At 44.5% G+C, this 19,131-nt stretch overlaps 1 protein-coding gene and 1 long non-coding RNA gene across 4 annotated transcripts in view; one reads left to right on the forward strand and one right to left on the reverse strand.

The window, feature by feature from the left end:
* LOC105481859 (uncharacterized) overlaps positions 1–9,722 on the reverse strand; it is a 61,309-nt gene extending 51,587 nt beyond the window's left edge. The window contains exons 1-2 of the long non-coding RNA XR_011625900.1: positions 9,587–9,722; positions 8,802–9,291 (exon numbers count right to left, since the gene is read on the reverse strand). This is a non-coding gene — a long non-coding RNA (uncharacterized lncRNA). The remainder of the gene's footprint in view (positions 1–8,801; positions 9,292–9,586) is intronic.
* LOC105481861 (dynein axonemal assembly factor 2) lies at positions 8,584–18,111 on the forward strand. 3 transcript variants are annotated; one of them, XM_011741659.3, is made up of 3 exons: positions 8,584–10,617; positions 15,456–15,599; positions 16,944–18,111. In XM_011741659.3, exons 1-3 carry the CDS (start codon positions 8,731–8,733, stop codon positions 17,448–17,450), a joined length of 2,538 nt encoding a protein of 845 aa, XP_011739961.1. In that variant the 5' UTR covers positions 8,584–8,730; the 3' UTR covers positions 17,451–18,111. The 3 variants fall into 3 exon arrangements, with proteins under 3 accessions (XP_011739961.1, XP_011739962.1, XP_070956322.1); XM_071100221.1 differs by lacking the exon at positions 8,584–10,617 and adding an exon at positions 10,640–11,276; XM_011741660.3 differs by lacking the exon at positions 15,456–15,599.
* Positions 18,112–19,131: the final 1,020 nt, after the last annotated feature.

Consider the following 19,131-nt stretch of genomic DNA (forward strand, 5'->3'; position numbering starts at 1 on the left):
ACTCCATCAAAAAAGAAAGAAAGAAAGAAAGAAAACTATGTGGATATGTGTTAAGATATACTCTTTTTTTTTTTTTGTGGAGACAGAGTCTTGCTCTGTCACCCAGGCTGGAGTGCAGGGAGAATTGCTTGAACCTGGGAGGCAGAGGTTGCAGTGAGCTGAGATCAGGCCACTGCACTCCAGTCTGGGTGACAGAATGAGACTCTGTCTCAAAAAAAACCCAAAAAAACGAAGAGCCTGGACTGGAAGACATTGCTTTCAAAAGAATTAGCTTTTGAGAGAAAAGGTACTAATAAAAAAATATAAAAATGACACAGTGAACGGGAAATTCCTCAAGGAAATTTAATATGAATGCAGTGATAAGTGAATTTAGCAGCAAGGACATGACAATCTGACATGTGGTTTGGAGATGGAAAATTGGAAGGATGTTAGAAGGGGCCTAATGTTAGAAGAGCAAGGTTTAGCTTTAATTTCAAGAATAACCTGGTAAAATCAAAATTTAAAGATGAAGTCAAGACATAAATTTAAACAGGGCCTAGAAAGTAGCAGTAAAATAGACATGCAAGGCTGCTGGTCCAGTTATGAGAGTCACAGAGCTAAATATGAATGACGATGGGCAGAAGTTTATAAATGGAAATTGAAATCAAGGTGTCCTCTCATTCACTGGTTACATAATTGCTTCTATAATTAGAGGTATTTTGAGATCTTTTCAAGAACACAGTGAAAGTAGGGTGCATTTAGGGGTTAAACAAGATGAAGTGAAGTGAAACAAGGCAGTTAACCCAGAGCAGTAAATTGCCAGAAGCAGGCCATCAATAGAATAAGGTAAGGCAGGAGCTAGAACCAGGTGAGGATCAACATCGTTCAGAGATGGAAAAGAAAGCCAAGGTCTGTGAGATGAGACAGCAGAGGAGCCGGTGTGAAAGAACGTCTGGACTTTACTTTAGTAAAGAACAGAGACAGCGTGTTCCCAGCTGGGTGTTCCCAAATGGGTGTTTAATCAGCTGAAGCCCGGCTGATCTCACTGCTGCAGTGTTTACGAGGCACCATTAAGTAAAGGTGCACCTCAGAGCAGGAGCCAGATTATTAACACACAAAAGATTTCTCTACTATAAAAGCAAACACGTAGTCTCTGTAGGGAAACCATGGAATGCCAGAGACTGGACAGACCGAATGAAGCATTCTTTAGCCATGGGCAGCCATGCAGGAAACCAGGCCTATAGGGCCATTTTAGAGAAATCTGGAGTTTTCGGTACAATATCCTGACTTCGCAAGCACTAATTTAAATTGCAGTTTGCAACCAAGAAGACATGCTTACAGATTGGATTGTGCTCACGAACTGTTTTCTCTGCCTTATAGGCACAGGAATTTAATTTTGTGGTCCATAAGATATCCCTATTAAGCAAAATCAGGTGAGCCCCAATCATTCACCACCATCTGTAAAATTTAGTGTCCTCTTGTACTGGTGATGAGGGAAGGTAAACTTAAAATGGGACATTTCATTCTGATCCTGTGCCCACATACACGTTTTCTCTGGAGCTAAGGCTCCTACCCACTCTATTCAAAAGCTCCACTTTTCTTTCTTTTATTGTGCTTACACTTTGGGCTTCATTTTTAGGCAGGTTTTCTGAATTAAAGGGCTGGGGGGGTTGTGGAAAGGGTTGCAAGACCGTTGCTCCAATTCCTTAATGCATGTATTAAATGTTTACTATGTTAGGCACTGTGCTAAGTGCTTATTCATTGCGCAGTTTAATCCTCATTAGGTTCACTATTACCTTTAGTTATACATGAAGAAAACAGGCATAGGGAGGTTAAATAAGTTGCCCAAAGTCACACAGCTGGTAAGGGTCACAGCAGAGTTGATGCTGGGTTATCTGAATGGAGCCCAGGCGCCTCACCAGCATAGTATTGTCTTGCCTTCCTCTACTTCCTTACTGAACATGCTACTGAAGCTACAAAAGATCATTTATCTTGAGCAGTGTTTCAGACTGAAGGTCAAACTGATCCGTGGGTTGAAATATAAATGAGTCACCGCAGAATAGAAAATTCCAGTGCATTAAGTTTTGTCTCATGAAGCTGTTTGTTATGTATTAGGATCTGGCATGTGCTATCACAGTGTCTCACTTAAGTCAGTAGGTCTCAGCCATCTACTCTGGACCTCTACTTCCCAGTAAATAGAACAATGGCATCTGAAGAGAGCAAAAGCAGTATTTGTGGAAGGATAGGATAAGACAGGTTGCACAAAGGGGTTAATAACTGATAATGGCTCTAGTACTTAGGACCTTCTCCCTCCAAAAGGCATTAATTCTTTTTTTTTTTTTTTTTTTTTTTTTTGAGACGGAGTCTCATTCTTGTCGCCCAGGCTGGAATGCAATGGCACAATCTCGGCTCACTGCAACCTCAGCCTCCTGGGTTCAAGCAATTCTCCTGCCTCAGCCTCCTAACTAGCTGGGATTACAGGTGCCCGCCACCACTCCTGGCTAATTTTTGTATTTTTAGTAGAAGTGGTGTTTCACCACGTTGGCCAGGCTGGTCTCAAATCCCTGACCTCAGGTGATCCACCCACCTCGGCCTCCCAAAGTGCTGGGATTACAGCACTTTGTGGGCCACTGCGCCTGGCCCATTGTTTTTTTTAAGGACAGCTTTCTTTAATGGATGAATTTTAGGCAAGGGAACATTTGTCTTGGGCAAGGGGGCTCTTCCACAACTACACTGTCTTTTCCCAAAGAGATTCTTCTGGGAAAGAGAACATCACATAGTAAGAAATTTGGCAAAGCAGAGGGTAGGAACCCTCAGAAAATCTAATGAAAGCTACGGGCCCTATGGGCCTCTACTGAGACCCATGTCCCCCAGCCCCACATGAGCCTACCCCTACACATAATTTCAGAGGGTTCAGGAACCCTAAAGGCCATCATCACTTCTAAACAACCAGTTGTAGTTTGTTGTCTTTTGAGAAGTATGGTGTGTTCATGTTTGGAAATGCCTTTTTTAAGGTCAAACGTCCAGAATTTTGACATTACAAAGGTGAGTGAAAATAAGTTGACAATCCTTGGTTATGCTCACTGACCTCAGGGTTATAATAGAAAAGAGTGCAATTTTACACATCCCTCAGGTGCTTTAAACCCTTTGGAACTCATCTTTATGTCACAAAGCTATTTTAGATGCAAAGCTTTAAAACCTAACAGCAGGGTGTTCTAAGACTTTTTACTAAACAAGTTCATAGAAAATTATAAAATATAAGCAAGCATAAAGAAAATTTTTAACAACCTGCAATTCCACTATCAGAAATATTGTTAATATTTGGTAAATATGCTTCCAGATTTTTCTCTATGTATACATTTTTCCTATAAAAATATTTTGGGATCATACTATACATACTAAACTTGATTTTTTTCTTTACTATATTAATTCATCTGCCTGCCCAATAATGTTCTAGGCATCAGAGAATCCAGTGGTAAATCAGAAAGGCAAGGTCCTAGATTTCATGATGCTTCCCTTTTCAAATGGGGAGAGCCATACCCTATAACAAGAAAATACCAAATATAAACCATGGTTTAAAAAAAAAAAAAAAAAAGCCAAGCATGGTGCCTCATGGCCGTAATCCCAGCACTTTGGGAGGCTGAGGCGGGCAGATCACTTGAGGTCAGGAGTTCGAGACCAGCCTGGCCAACATGGAGACAACCCCATCTCTACTAATACAAAAAAAAAAAAAATTAGCTGGGCATGGTGGTACCTTCCTGTAGTCCCAGCTACTTGCAGGCCGGGGCACGAGAAATGCTTGAACCCAGGAGGCAGAGGTTGCAGTGAGCCGCCATCGCACTGCTGCACTCCAGCCTGGGTGACAGAGTGAAACTCCATCTCAAAACAAGAACAACAAAAAACGTTGCTGGCCATAATTATATAAGGTGTTGGAGGTGGGAGAAGCATGTTGCAGGGAGTCACTAAGGTGACATCATTTAAGGTCTTGAGGTTCAATGGCCTGTACCCAGGCTGCAGAGGAGCCAAGAGTATTCTGACATTAGACTGATCCGGGGAAGAAAATTAGATGGTGAATATGAAGAGGGTTAGGGATTAAGTGTAGACACATGTAAGGAACCTGGATATGAAGCTACTAGGTTTTCAGCAGAGAATGATGTAAATTGATTTGATTTTAAAGATCACTAAAGTAATTGTGTGGAAAAGAGATTGTCAGAAGGGAAGAGCTGAAGAGACCAATTGGAAGCTATTGCACTAGTCTGCGATGGAGATGATGGTGGCTCACAGTAGAAATAGAAAGAAGTGGATATATTTGGAGTGTACAAGAAGAGGCAACAGGACTATGTAACTGAATGGCAGCAGGGTGAGGGAAAGAGGAATCAAGAATTATGCTTACGTTTTAGGTTTAAGTAGCTGGGCAGGCAGTATCATTTAGTGCGACTGGGGAGAGGACAAGTTCAAGATGTAAAAAGCAATATTTCTATGTAGAACTGTTAATGTGAGATGCCCATCAAACATCCAGGTGGAGAACTCTGCGGGGCAGTGGCATGTAAGTCTCTTAGAGTTCAGTGGTCAGACAGAACTGGAGATACCATTTTGGACTCACTAGTCTCACCCCAGATGAAATCCATGAGGGCAAAGTTTTTTTATTTTTTAACAAAAAAAAACCAAAGTTTTTTTTTTTTAGGCTGAGTAAGGTGGCTCATTCCTGTAATCCCAGCACTTTGGGAGGCTGAGGAGGGTGGATCACCTGAGGTCAGGAGTTTGAGACCAGCCTGGCTAATATGGCAAAACCCCATCTCTACTAAAAATACAAAAATTAGCCAGGCGTGGGTGGTGGGCATCTGTAATACCAGCTACCCGGGAGGCTGAGGCAGGAGTACTGCTTGAACCTGGGAGGCGGAGGTTGCAGTGAGCTGAGATTGTGCCACTGCACTCCAGCCTAGATCACAGAGGGAGACTCTGTCTCCAAAAAAACAAAAAAAAGTACATTTTTTGACTTTAAAAGATACACAAAATCTATTGTCAGTGTACAGCACAATGAATTTCACAAATTGCATACCCAATGTAACCAAGATTAACAGACTCTCACCCCAGAAGCTCTCCCAAAATGGCCATCACTAGCTTGGCTTAACAGATTTATTTTGCCAAGTTTTGTCTATTATATGACAGAGTCATATGTATTATTTTACATCTGGTTTCTTTCAAGCACCATGATGTTAATATTCATCTATACTGTTGAGTAGTGCATTGTATGGGCGGGTATTTACCATTTATTTATCCATTCTACTATGAATGAGAATTTGAGTTGTTTCCAGAATTTGTCAGTTATGAATAGTGCCGCTATGAATACACACATTGTAGTACATGTCTTTTGGTGGGGATACGTGTTTCTGTTGAATGTGTATCTGGGAGTAGAATTTCATTGTCATAAGCATTATGTTAACAGTGTTCCAATACAGACTCCCAGGATATGAAAGTGTAATTGCTGGCTGGGCATGGTGGCTTGCACCTGTAATCTCAGCACTTTGGGAGGCTGATGTGGGCAGATCACCTGAGGTCAGGAATTCGAGACCAGCCTGACCAATATAGTGAAACCCCATCTCTACTAAATAATACAAATATTAGCCGGGCATGGTGGTGGGCCCCTGCAATCCCAGCTACTTGGGAGGCTGATGCAGGAGAATCGTTTGAACCCAGGAGGCGGAGGTTGCAGTGAGCCAAGATCGCGCCATTGCACTCCAGCCTAGGCGATAGAGCAAGACTCTGTCTCAAAGAAAAAAAAAAGGAAATGCAACTGCTTCACATCCTTGTTAATTACCTATATAATAAGTGCAATGAGCACACAATAAATATTTCTTGAAAGGACTAATTTGAACACAGATGGCATTTAAAACTATGGGCCTGCATAAGACATCTTGGAAGAAATATGATTAGGTAAGAGGGCTGATGAACAAAGCCTTGGGTGACTCCCACATTTGGAAAACTGGCAGGAGCATAGAGGAGGAGGAAAATGGGACAGTTTGGAGTTCTGCAAAACATGAGAAAGATGTGTTTCAAGGGGGCAGTCAACTGCTTTGAATGCTTCCAAGAGACCATAAGATGAGGCAGTGGTTTGGGAAGACAGTCAGGAGTTCTGCTGATCTTGATCATTTCAAGCCTGAGTAGCTTACGTATTAATCACTCAAATGGACACCTCGAATGTGCAGCTGGATATAGGAGTGTAAAACCTGAGTGTAAGACAAGTATGTGTGAGTGTAAATATATTTCTGAAGGAGAATATAGATGGGTAACAGACTGGGTCCTAGTTTTGGGGCATTTCCATGTAGAAGTTGAAAAGAAGTAGATACCTACAGAGCAAAACTATGAGAGTGACTGATGAGATAGAAGAGAAATCTGGAAAGTGTCTTGTCACTGAGGTAATGCCAACATCAACTGTGTTAAATGTTGCTGAGAATAGAAAAATGATCACTGAATTGACCAATTACCAATGAATAAATAACTACTCCAGTAAATAAACATACTTCCATATGATCATTTTCAATGGTTGTACAAAATTCTGTTGTGTGGCTCTACCAAAACCTGCTCAATCAGTTCCATTGTTGAATTTGTAGATTCTTCTCAAACCTTTAGAATCATAAATGATGTCACCTTGAGAATGTTCTAAGAGTATTGTGTCAAATACTCTAAGGGCATTTGGGTGAAAAAAAAAAAAGCACATTAGAAAGGTTTTAGGCCAGGCGCGGTAGCTCATGCCTGTAATCCCAGCACTTTGGGAGGCTGACGTGGGCAGATCACTTGAGGTCAAAGGTGGGAGACCAGCCTGGCCAACATGGTGAAACCCCATCTCTACTAAAAATACAAAACTTAGCCGGATGTGGTGGTGAGTGACTGTAATCCCAGCTACTTGGGAGGCTGAGGCAGCGAGAATTGCTTGAACCTGGGAGGCGGAGGTTGCAGTGAGCAATGATTGCACCACTGCACTCCAGCCTGGGCAAAAGAGTGAGATAGCCTCAGAAAAAAAAAAAAAAAAGGGTTTTGGACCTGGTGTGGTGGCTCACGCCTATAATCCTAGCACTCTGGGAGGCCAAGGTGTGGGGATCATCTGAATCCAGGAGTTGGAGACCAGCCTGGGCAACACAGTGAGAACCCTATCTCTACAAAAACTTAAAAAATTAGCCAGGCATGGTGGCGCATGCCTGTAGTCCCAGTTACTTGGGAGGCTGAGGCAGGAGTACTGCTTGAGCCCCGGAGAGGTTGAAGCTGCACTCCAGCCTGGGCAACAGAGTGAGACCCTGTCTCAAAAATATATACATACATACACAAATGAATAAATGGTGTTGATACAATTGCACAACTGCTTTCTAAAAAGATTTTACTAAAGTCTACTCCCACCCCAAGGAAACACAGTAACTATAAGGATCTTTGCTATTTTGGTAGTTTAAATGTGGTATATTTGCATTTTTATTATTAATGTAGTCTTATATGTTCACGGGCCACTGGCAATTGTTTATGAACACCCTGCCCATATGTCTTGCCCTAAATGAGTTTTTACTGGGTAAATATTATAGTGGAATCGCCAGAAAATGCAGAGGAGGAACACTGAGATTGAAAGGTTGGCCGGGCGCCATCGCTCACGTCTGTAATCCCAGCATTTTGGGAGGCCGAGGAGGGTGGATCACCTGAGGTCAAGAGTTCAAGACCAGCCTGGCCAACATGGTAAAACCCCATCTCTACTAAAAATACAAAAATTAGCCCGGCGTGGTTGCAGGCACCTGTAATCCCAGCTACTTGGGAGGCTGAGGCAGGAGAATTGCTTGAACCCGGGAAGCTAAAGCTGCAGTGAGCCAAGATCTCGCCACCGCATGCCAGCCTGGGAGACAGAGTGAGACTCTATCTCAACAACAACAAAAAAGATTGAAATGTTGGTTTAGCAAAGTGAAAAACGCAGATAAACTTAGGTTTGGATTCGCCTGTTGAATACACTGGCTATGTGACCTTGGTTCAACTTCTCAGGTCCCATCTTGTTTGTGAAAGGGGGATGAGGTTTTTATCTTTTAGTGGTGTGAGCAATGAATGGGATAATGCACGTAATGCTGGAAATTATGACAGTTACTACGATAGTTATTCTGCAGAAGTAAGTAACTGCACTATGGCACAGGAATCTATAAAACAGAGAAAGTACAGCGGTGAGTTAGTTTGAAGAATCTAAGAGGGTGATTTCTGGCATTTCCACTATTCCACCATTATTTCCTTTTTTTTTTTTTTTTTGAGACGGAGTCTCGCTCTGTCGCCCAGGCTGGAGTGCAGTGGCGCGATCTCGGCTCACTGCAAGAGCTCCGCCTCCCGGGTTCACGCTATTCTCCTGCCTCAGTCTCCCACGTAGCTGGGACTACAGGCGCCCCCTAGCCCGGCTAATTTTTTTGTATTTTTAGTAGAGACGGGGTTTCACCGTTTTAGCCAGGATGGTCTCAATCTCCTGACTTCGTGATCCGCCCACCTCGGCCTCCCAAAGTGCTGGGATTACAGGCCTGAACCACGCGCCCAGCCTATTCCACCAAGATTTCTACCCCTCCTCCCGAATGTTAGTGGTGTCACTATGGCAACAAGCACGCGCTGCTCAAGGCTCAATTTTCCAGCCGTTACTGATCTCCACCGCGTCACTCTCGGCTGCCCAGAGACTCTGAGGCGGATCCCCCAAGCCAGTCTCAGATTGATCCCCCTTGGCCAGAGGGCGAGAAGCCACAGGGCAGTATGGCCAAAGCGGAGGCCTCCTCGTCGCTGGAGGACTTAGACCTGAGTGGAGAGGAGGTCCAGCGGCTCACCTCCGCCTTCCAGGACCCGGAGTTCCGGCGAATGTTCTCCCAGTACGCCGAGGAGCTCACCAACCCGGAGAACCGGCGGCGCTACGAGGCGGAGATCACCGCGCTAGAGCGTGAGCGCGGGGTGGAGGTGCGGTTCGTGCACCCGGAGCCGGGGCACGTGTTGCGCACCAGCCTGGACGGGACACGGCGCTGCTTCGTGAACGTCTGCAGCAATGCGCTGGTGGGCGCGCCCAGCAGCCGGCCCGGCTCCGATGACGACCGGGGCGCAGCTCCTGGCAGTCACTGGTCCCTGCCCTACAGCTTGGCGCCAGGCCGTGAGTACGCGGGGCGCAACAGCAGCCGATACATGGTCTACGACGTGGTCTTCCATCCAGACGCGCTAGCGCTGGCCCGGCGGCACGAGGGCTTCCGCCAGATGCTGGACGCTACGGCCCTGGAGGCAGTCGAGAAGCAGTTCGGCGTGAAGCTGGACCGCAGGAATGCCAAGACCCTGAAAGCCAAGTATAAGGGGACCCCCGAGGCTGCGGTGCTGCGCACACCCCTGCCCGGGGTCATCCTGGCCAGGCCTGAGGAGGAGCCGAAGGGTCCTCTCCCGGACTTCCCCTACCCCTACCAGTACCCGGCAACCTCCGGGAACTCTGCAACCCACGGGCCCCGGGCGCCCTCCCCTCCGGAAGCGGCCTTGCAGCCCGCCCCCACTGAGCCCCGCTACAGCGTGGTGCAGCGCCACCACGTGGACCTCCAGGATTACCGCTGCTCCCGGGACTCAGCCCCGAGCCCCGTACCCCATGAGCTGGTGGTCACCATAGAACTGCCGCTGTTGCGCTCGGCCGCGCAGGCGGCGCTGGAGGTGACTGGAAAGCTGCTGTGCCTCGACTCAAGGAAACCCGACTACCGGCTGCGGCTATCGCTCCCGTACCCAGTGGACGACGGCCGCGGCAAGGCACAATTCAACAAGGCCCGGCGGCAGCTGGTGGTTACGCTGCCAGTGGTACTACCGGCCGCGCGCCGGGATCCCGCCGTCGCCGGCGCAGTCGCCGCCGCCACGCCGGAAGAGTCCTTGGACCCGTCCGGAACTGACGGCCAGGCCTGCACTTCCGTTCACGAGGGGGAGGCGGGACCCGCGGGGAGTCGCGCCGAGGACGGAGGCCGCGATACCTGCGTGGCTGGGGCTGCGAGCTCTGGGGTCACCACCGTGGGCGACCCCAAGGTGGCGTCCCCGCCGGCCGGCGCTGGAGAGGAGCGTGTCCCCACGCCGGGGGAGCAGGACTTGAGCACGCACGCGGGGTCGCCGCCGGGCAGCGTGGAGGAACCATCTCCCGGAGGAGAGAACTCACCTGGTGGCGGAGGCTCCCTTTGTACGCCCTGCCGGTGCCTTGCCTGGGAGTCTTATGCGGGAAGAGAGAGTGCGCGCGGAGATACCGGTGTGGAGACGCGCGCGGAGTCGGAGGGCAAGCGCTGCGAGCCCTCAGCCCGCGCCATGGGTGGTCCCGGGACCAAGAGCGGGGAGCCTTTGTGTCCTCCGTTACTGTGTAATCAGGACAAAGAAACCTTGACTCTGCTCATTCAGGTGCCTCGGATCCAGCCGCAAAGTCTTCAAGGAGATTTGAATCCCCTCTGGTACAAATTACGCTTCTCCACACAAGACTTAGTTTATTCCTTCTTTTTGCAATTTGCTCCAGAGAATAAATTGAGTACCACAGAACCTGTGATTAGCATTTCTTCAAACAATGCAGTGATAGAACTGGCAAAATCTCCAGAGAGCCATGGACATTGGAGAGAGTGGTATTATGGTGTAAACAACGATTCTTTGGAGGTAACAGTTCTTTCCAGAGTCCTCATATTTGAAATATCCCATCTCACTTAAAAAATTTGCTATTACGGGCCGGGCGCGGTGGCTCACGCCTGTAATCCCAGCATTTTGGGAGGCCTAGGCGGGCGGATCACGAGGTCAGGAGTTCTGGACCAGCTTGGCCAATATGATGAAATCCCGTCTCTACTAAAAATACAAAATTAGCAGGGCATGGTAGCGGGCGCCTGTAGTCCTAGCTACTTGGGAGGCTGAGGCACGAGAATCGCTTGAACCCGGGAAGCGGAGGTTGCAGTGAGCCGAGATCGTGCCACTGCAGAACAGTCTGGGCGACAGAGCGAGACTCCATCTCAAAAAAAAAAAAAAAAAAAAAAAAAAACCAAAAAAAACTGCCATTACGGGCACCTTTTCAGTTTATCCTAAACAAAGCATTTTCCATTATAACTTTTCTTGTAATGACTTGCACTGATGCACATGATGAAAGATGTCAGTGCTTGTTAAGCGTATTTTGAAAAAAAAAAAAACAACATGCATCGCGTCTGGTGGATGGGTTTCAGATCTTCAAAGTTACCTCGAATGCGTTGTTTCCTGAGGTCCATTGACTCGGAAGGAGACCTTAAATGAATTTTCAGGGAGCCGTAGACCTCTGGAATTGTATGCAAAAAGTAGGGAGTGATCTCTTCCGGGGAGAAGGGCTATAATTTTAGTTATATTCTTAAAAGGGGTTTGTAACACAAAGAAGTTTAAAAAGCACTCTATAATGGGCATTTGAAGTTAGTAAATCATTTTTTCCGAGCTTGGAAAGTAGAGAAGAAGAATAATTTACTTCCAGAGAGGAAAAGTAACTCAGCCAGTTACTTATCCAGTTACTCACACAGTTATTATGTTCAAATGCCCTTTGGGCCATATGGTGCTGCTTAATTTTAGTCTAAGATTTTGGCGGGATTGTCCTTGGGTTGGCGCTATATTAAATTGAGATTATGTCACTTTGCATCTCGTAATCATGCTTAGGTCCCTACTAATATTTAGCACAATGACTAGCATTTAACAAAGTGTGATAAATATTTGTTGAACCTAACAGTACATACGTTAACTGCACCTCTTCTGGGAAGAGGTTATTTTATTTATTTTGTTGTTATTGTTGAGACGGAGTCTCGCTCTGCCGCCCAGGCTGGAGTGCAGTGGCGCGATCTCGGCTCACTGCAACCTTCGCCTCCTGGGTTCAAAGGATTCTCCTGCCTCAGCCTCCCAAGTAGCTAGGATTACAAGTGCTCGCCACCACGTCCGGCTAATTTTTTGTATTTTTAGTAGAGAGGGGGTTTCACCGTGTTAGCCAGGATGGTCTTCATCTCCTGATCTCGTGATCCACCCGCCTCAGCCTCCCAAAGTGCTGGGATTACAGGCGTGAGCCACCGCGCCCGCCGCAAATCTTCTGTATTTTATTCATAACCATTTCTGTTATATATTCCTTGGGTTAACTAAAAATTAAAATATTTGGTGTATTATTTGCAATGAGTCAAAGATGATGTCTTTTTCTAGAGGCATGAACCTTAGAAATGCTTTTGATGGGGATGTTTCTGTAACACAGTGTTATTTTGGATCTTCAAATAATAGCAAGGCCAATTACTCTAAATGTAAAATCTTTCTATTCTCAAGGTTCACTTTTGTTTTGGTAGGTTTTCACGATTTTAAATACTGTTTAATGGAAGAAAAATATACAGCCAGGCGTGGTGGCTTACGCCTGTAATCCCGGCACTTTGGAAGGCTGAGGCAGGCAGATCACGAGGTCAGGAGATTGAGACCATCCTGGCCAACATGGTGAAACCCCGTCTCTACTAAAAATACAAAAATTAGCCGGGTGTGGTGATGCGCACCTGTAGTCCCAGCTACTTGGGAGGCTGAGGCAGGAGAATTTGTTGAACCCGGGAAGTGGAGGTTGCAGTGAGCCGAGATGGCGCCATAGTACTCCAGTCTGGTGACAGAGGAAGACTCCGTCTCAAAGAAAAAACGGAGTGTGTGTGTGTGTAGAGAGAGTTTATTTGGGCCAAAATAGAGGACTGTAACCCGGGAGACACATATTCAAGTGGCCCTGAATATATGTTCCCAATAGAAGATAACTTGAAACTTGTTTCTTTCTGATATTTTCTACCTATTTGGACCAAACAATGAGCTGTGTTTATTTTGTAATTACAAAATTTGCTTATATAAAAGTACAGAGGAAAACATTTTTATTTGGGGCAACAATGAACTGCTTTTATAAATTAAGTAATTTAAAATATGGTTATTCTCCCCACACCCTAACTATATACCTGTATTCACTTGACGTGAACAAACTGCTTTGTGTTTGGAATTCAGGTAAAAGAGTGATTTTTGCATTTCCTAGTAATAATTTGGAAATCTTTTCGTGTCAGCATCTCGAAATCTATCTCATTCTTTATTTATTTATTTTTGGAGACAGGGTCTCAGTCTGTCTCATCCAGGCTGGAGTACAGTGGTGCGATCATGGCTCACTGCAGCCTCAACCTCCCAGACTCAAGCCATCCTCCCAGCTTAGCCTCTGGAGTAGCTAGGACCACAGGTGCATGCCACCACGCCTGGCTAATTTTTGTATTTTTTGTAGAGCTGGGTTTTGCCATGTTGCCCAGGCTGGTCTCGAACTTCTGGCTCAAACAATCCACCCGCCTTGGCTTCCTAAAGTGCTGGAATTATAGGCATGAGCCACTGTGCCCAACCTATTTTTTTTCATAATTTACCTTTTCTCTGGAGCGTAGATTCAAAATGCCCTGAATATATGCGCTCTACTTCATTCTTTTAATAACTGTACAGTTTGCTAATGTCACACTGGAGTATCCCAGTGCTTAAAAATACAATACACTTCTTGACTGGGTGTAGTGGCTCACACCCGTAATCCTAGCACTTTGGGAGGCCAAGGTGGGAGGACAGCTTGAATCCAGGAGTTGGAGAGCAGCCTGGGCAACAAAGTGAGACCTGTCTCTACAAAAAACTTTAAAAAAAATTTTTTTTTCTTTTGAGACAGAGCCTCACTCTGTCACCCAGGCTGGACTCACTGCAGTCTCTGCCTCACGGGTTCAAGTGATCACAGTCTTAGTAGAGACAGGGTTTCACTATGTTGGCCAGGCTGGTCTTGAATTCCTGACCTCAAGTGATCCACCCGCCTTGGCCTCCCAAAGTGCTGGAATTACAGGTGTGAGCTGCCACACCCGGCCCAAAAAATGTAAAAATTAGTTGGGCATTATGGCATGCACCTGTAGTCCCAGGTACCTAGGTACTTGGGGGCACAGATGGGAGGATTGCTTGAGCCAGGGAGGTCAAGGCTGCAGGAAGCTATGAGTGCCACTGCATTCCAGCCTGGGCAACAAATCGAGACCCTGTCTCAAGGGGGAAAAAAAAAAAGGGCTGGGTGTGGTTGTGGCTCATGCCTGTAATCCCACCACTTCGGGAGGCCAAAGCAGGTGGATCACTTGAGTCCAGAAGTTTGAGGCCAGCCTGAGCAACATGGCAAAACCCTGTCTCTACAAAAAAATACAAAAATTAGCTGAGAATGGTGGCATGTTCTGTGGTCCCAGCTACTCTGGAGGCTGAGGTGGGGGAAGATCACTTGAGCCTAGAAGGTCAAGGCTGCTGCAATGAGCCGTGATTATGCCACTGCACTCCAGCCTGGGTGACAGAGCAAGACTCTGTCTCAAAAACAAAAATAAACAAAAAAACACACCACTTCTTTTAAATAAAATACTGTAATTAGCTCTTACCTGCCCAAGAACTATAAGGCAAACTGGTCACACAAAATTGGAATAGATCCTTTCATGTATATTTCTTAGCCACCTCATTAGGAAATGTTTTAAAGCTGAATTATATTTTGTATATGGGATCCCATTTATAGCCCTAGAGATGATGTTATTCTTATGAAATACTAAAAGAGGCCAGGTGCAGTGGCTCACACCTGTAATCCCAGCCCTTTGGGAGGCCAGGGCAGGTGGATAGCTTGAGGTCAGGAGTTCAAGACCAGCCTGGCCAACATGGTAAAACCCCGTCTCTACCAAAAACACAAAAATTATCCCGGCGTGGTGGCGGTTGCCTGTAATCCTAGCTACTTGGTAGTCTGGGGCAGGAGAATTGCTTGAACTTGGGAGGCGGAGGTTGCGGTGAGCCGAGATTGCACCACTGCACTCCAGCATAGGCAACAGAGTGAGACTATGTCTTAACAAAACAAAACAAACAAAAAAAGAAAGAAAAGAAATACTAAAAGGTCAGATTTAATAGACAAAGTACCAAGACCTCTTTCTTTTAGGTTCTTTTCCTATACATTTATGTTTGTCCTCAGTACAACTCTTACTGCTCTGTATAATACCAAACTTAAATTTTTCCAAGACAGCTCATAGGAATAACATTAAAATAAACATTTTTTTTTTTTTTTTTTTTGAGACAGAGTCTTGCTCTGTCGCCCAGGCTGGGGTGCAGTGGCCGGATCTCAGCTCACTGCAAGCTCCGCCTCCTGGGTTTAGACCATTCTCCTGCCTCAGCCTCCCGAGTAGCTGGGACTACAGGCGCCCGCCACCTCGCCCGGCTAGTTTTTTGTATTTTTTTAGTAGAGACGGGGTTTCACCGTGTTAGCCAGGATGGTCTCGATCTCCTGACCTCGTGATCCGCCCATCTCGGCCTCCCAAAGTGCTGGGATTATAGGCTTGAGCCACCGCGCCCGGCCAAAATAAACATTTTAAAAAATATACCCCTGAACAATGTGAGAAATTTTGTGAGCTGCTTTGAGATACAACTGTGTCAAGTGTGACTTATAAGGCAGAATATTTTTTCCCTTTTTATTTTAGGAAAGGTTATTTGTCAATGAAGAAAATGTTAATGAGTTTCTTGAAGAGGTCCTGAGCTCTCCATTCAAACAGTGTATGTCCTTAACCCCACCATTAATTGAAGTTCTTCAAGTTACTGATAATAAGATTGAAATTAATGCAAAGGTAAGGAAGTTGGTGGGCTCTATAGAGGAGTAATGAAGCACAGAGTTAAAACCTAACAAATTATTAATTTCTAATGTCATAACTTTAAACAAAATGAACATAATGGTGGAGCAGAGTGATGTTAAGAGAAGAAAAGTCTTTTTTTTTTTTTTTTTGAGATAGAATCTCGCTCTGTCACCCAGGCTGAAGTGCAGTAGCGTGATCTCGGCTCACTGCAACCTCTGCCTCTTGGGTTCAAGAGATTCTCCTGCCTCAGCCTCCTGAGTAGCTGGGACTACAGGAGTGTGCCACCATGGCCGGCTAATTTTTTGTATTTTTAGTAGAGATTGGGTGTCACCGTGTTAGCCAGGATGGCCTCGATCTCCTGACCTCATGATCCGCCCGCCTCGGCCTCCCAAACTGCTGAGATTACAGGCGTGAGCCACTGCGCCCGGCCAAGGAAAGCCTTTTGTCTGTGTATTTATTATGTGCTACACACTTTGCTGTTCATTTTCACGTCATCTCATTTAATCCCAAAATAACCCTACAATGAGGAACAAAGAGAGAATAACACTTAGGAAGTTTGAGTACTAGTCCAGGAACATACAATCTTTTTTGACTCTCAAACCATGGGAACTATGTCGTAACATTCTTTCTAATTCAATCTTAATTTTGGTCATTTTTATAGTCTTCAGTATTGAAGATGCAAATAATTTAGTAACTACCACAATTGGCAGACATATGTATTAGAAGGGCGGCTCCGAAAAATTAAGAGGAATTCAAGAAAATTCAAGAAATTCAACAATATGCTTATAAGAATAACTGTTAAATAGTTTTGTAGACCATGTTGAAAAGTATGGATTATTGTTGTGAAAGGATATAATCAGGATATCAATGCCAGGCTTACATTGTTAAAAAATGACTGGCAGTAGGCTGGGTGCAGTAGTTCACAACTGTAATCCCAGCACTTTGGGAGGCCAAGGTGTGCGGATCACCTGAGGTCAGGAGTTTGAGACCAGCCTGGCCAACATTGTGAAACCCCGTCTGTACTAAAAATATAAAAATTAGCGGGCGCCTGTAATCCCAGCTACTTTGGAGGCTGAAGCAGGAGAATCGCTTGAATCTGGGAGGCAAAGGTTGCAGTGAGCCAAGATTGTACCACTGCACTCCAGCCTGGGCGACAGAGCCAGACTCAATCTCAAAAAAAAAAAAAAAGACTGGCAGCAAACCAGTTGTGGTGGTTCATGCCTGTAATCCCAGCACTTTGGGAGGCTAAGGAGGTGGATCATTTGAGGCCAGGAGGTAGTACAATTTAATTTTATATTATTTCAAATAATTATTAATTGGTTGTTTCTCTTGACATAGTTGCAAGAATGTGGTAACTCTGATCAGCTACAAGGAAAGGAAGAAAGAGTAAACGAAGAAAGTCGTCTAACTAAAAAGGAATATATAGAACATTGTAACACCTCTACAACTGATTCTGATTCATCTATAGCAGTTAAAGCACTACAAATAGATAGCTTTGGTTCAGTTACATGCTTTCAACAAGAGTCTCTTGATGTTTCTCAAATGATACTTGGAAAATCTCAGCAACCTGAGTCAAAAATGCAATCTGAATTTATAAAAGAAAAAAGTGTTACTTGCTCAAATGAGGAAAAAGATAACTTAAACGAGTCAATAATAACTGAAGAGAAAGAAACAGATGGAGATCACCTATCTTCATTACTGAACAAAACTACAGTTCACAATATACCTGGATTTGACAGCATAAAAGAAACCAATATGCAGGATGGTAGTGTACAGGTCATTAAAGATCATGTGACCAATTGTGCATTCAATTTTCAGAATTCTTTGCTATATGATTTGGATTAATTCTATATAATTTTGGACTTTTAAATATTAAGGTTAAAAAATGCCTGGGCCGGGCGCGGTGGCTCAAGCCTGTAATCCCAGCACTTTGGGAGGCCGAGGCGGGCGGATCACAAGGTCAGGAGATCGAGACCACAGTGAAACCCCGTCTCTACTAAAAATACAAAAAATTAGCCGGGCGCGGTGGCGGGCGCCTGTAGTCCTAGCTACTCAGGAGGCTGAGGCAGGAGAATGGCGTGAACCCAGGAGGCGGAGCTTGCAGTGAGCCGAGATCGCGCCACTGCACTCCAGCTTGGGCAACAGCGAGACTCTGTCTCAAAAAAAAAAAAAAAAAAAAAAAAAAAAAAAAAGCCTGTATCTAAAATTGATTCTGTTAACTGTTGTCTTAAAACTAAAGGCATTAAAGTATAAAATTAAAATTTGCAATTTTTTTTTTTTTTAAATTGCAGTTTTGATTCTCATGGGGGAAACTGGAGATTTTTATTTTTTTTACCTCTGGAGTTTAAAGTTTCCTTATGGAGATAAGTTTTGTGATTCCTGTAATAGATGTGTATATTTTTCTATTTGAGAGTTAAAACATTGTTTAATATAACCTGTGTATATATACTTCTGTGTTAAATTTTGCTTTGTCATTACTTTAATAAAATTTCAAAATAAATATTCACTAAGTTGTGTTTGTCACACAAAGTAATTCTCAAGAATGCAATTAACTGGAATTGTGAGTACATGTGTCGGGGGTAGAATTTCAAAACTGTTTCTCAGTCTCACTAAATAGGACATTTTTAAGCTTGAAATAGAACTTAGAGGGGAAAGAACTTTACTAACCAATATTAATCTAAATAATTAGGATACAAATACACCAGATAAAATATAGTATTTTTCATCAACTCTATATTTCACTTTGTCACACAAACTATATATATTTTTGTCACATAAAGTATATATAATAGATTTAGTTATTTAGTAATGATTTTGAAAATTCAATTTTGAAGAATTTCTTATAAGTTATTGAAATACTAAAACATCTTGTGGTTTTATAGAAATTTAAGAGTAAAACTGGAATTTTTTAAATCTGGCAATTTGCTCCGATAGGAAAATTGCCTTCATTATATTATTACACACACAAAAAAACAAAAAAAGCCAGTGTTTCCTAATCACTTTCTTTCTTTAAGAGATAGGGTCGGCCGGGCGCGGTGGCTCACGCCTGTAGTCCCAGCACTTTGGGAGGCCGAGGCGGGTGGATCACGAGGTAAGGAGATCGAGACCATTCCTGGCTAACATGGTGAAACCCTGTCTCTACTAAAAATATAAAAAATTAGCCAGGCGTGGTGGCAGGCGCCTATAGTCCCAGCTATTCGGGAGGCTGAGGCAGGAGAATGGCATGAACCCGAGAGGCAGAGCTTGCAGTGAGCTGAGATCACACCACTGCACTCCAGCCTGGGTGACAAAGAGAGACTCCGTTTCAAAAAAAACAACAACAGATAGGGTCTTGCTATGTTGTCCAGGCTGGATTCAAACTCCTAGGCTCAAGCAAAGCTCTCATCTCAGCCTCCTGCATAATCAATTTCTTTTATAACACCTAAAATGTGAGGCAAAGAGAAGATCCTAACAGGTTTTTTTCTCACAAAAAATTTTAGGGCAAGAAAATTAAAGGAAGGAAATGCAGAAAGGAAAAGAAAATGCA

The sequence above is a fragment of the Macaca nemestrina genome, chromosome 7, assembly GCF_043159975.1.
Source record: "Macaca nemestrina isolate mMacNem1 chromosome 7, mMacNem.hap1, whole genome shotgun sequence".
NCBI classification, from domain to species: domain Eukaryota; kingdom Metazoa; phylum Chordata; class Mammalia; order Primates; family Cercopithecidae; genus Macaca; species Macaca nemestrina.

Bases quoted from the DNA above. Each gene is read 5' to 3' on its own strand.
- LOC105481861 (XM_011741659.3), top strand. From the start codon at position 8,731: ATGGCCAAAGCGGAGGCCTCCTCGTCGCTGGAGGACTTAGACCTGAGT. The intron at 10,618-15,455 runs GTAACAGTTCTT...TTTTTATTTTAG, and splicing joins TAAACAACGATTCTTTGGAG to GAAAGGTTATTTGTCAATGA. The intron at 15,600-16,943 runs GTAAGGAAGTTG...CTCTTGACATAG, and splicing joins AGATTGAAATTAATGCAAAG to TTGCAAGAATGTGGTAACTC.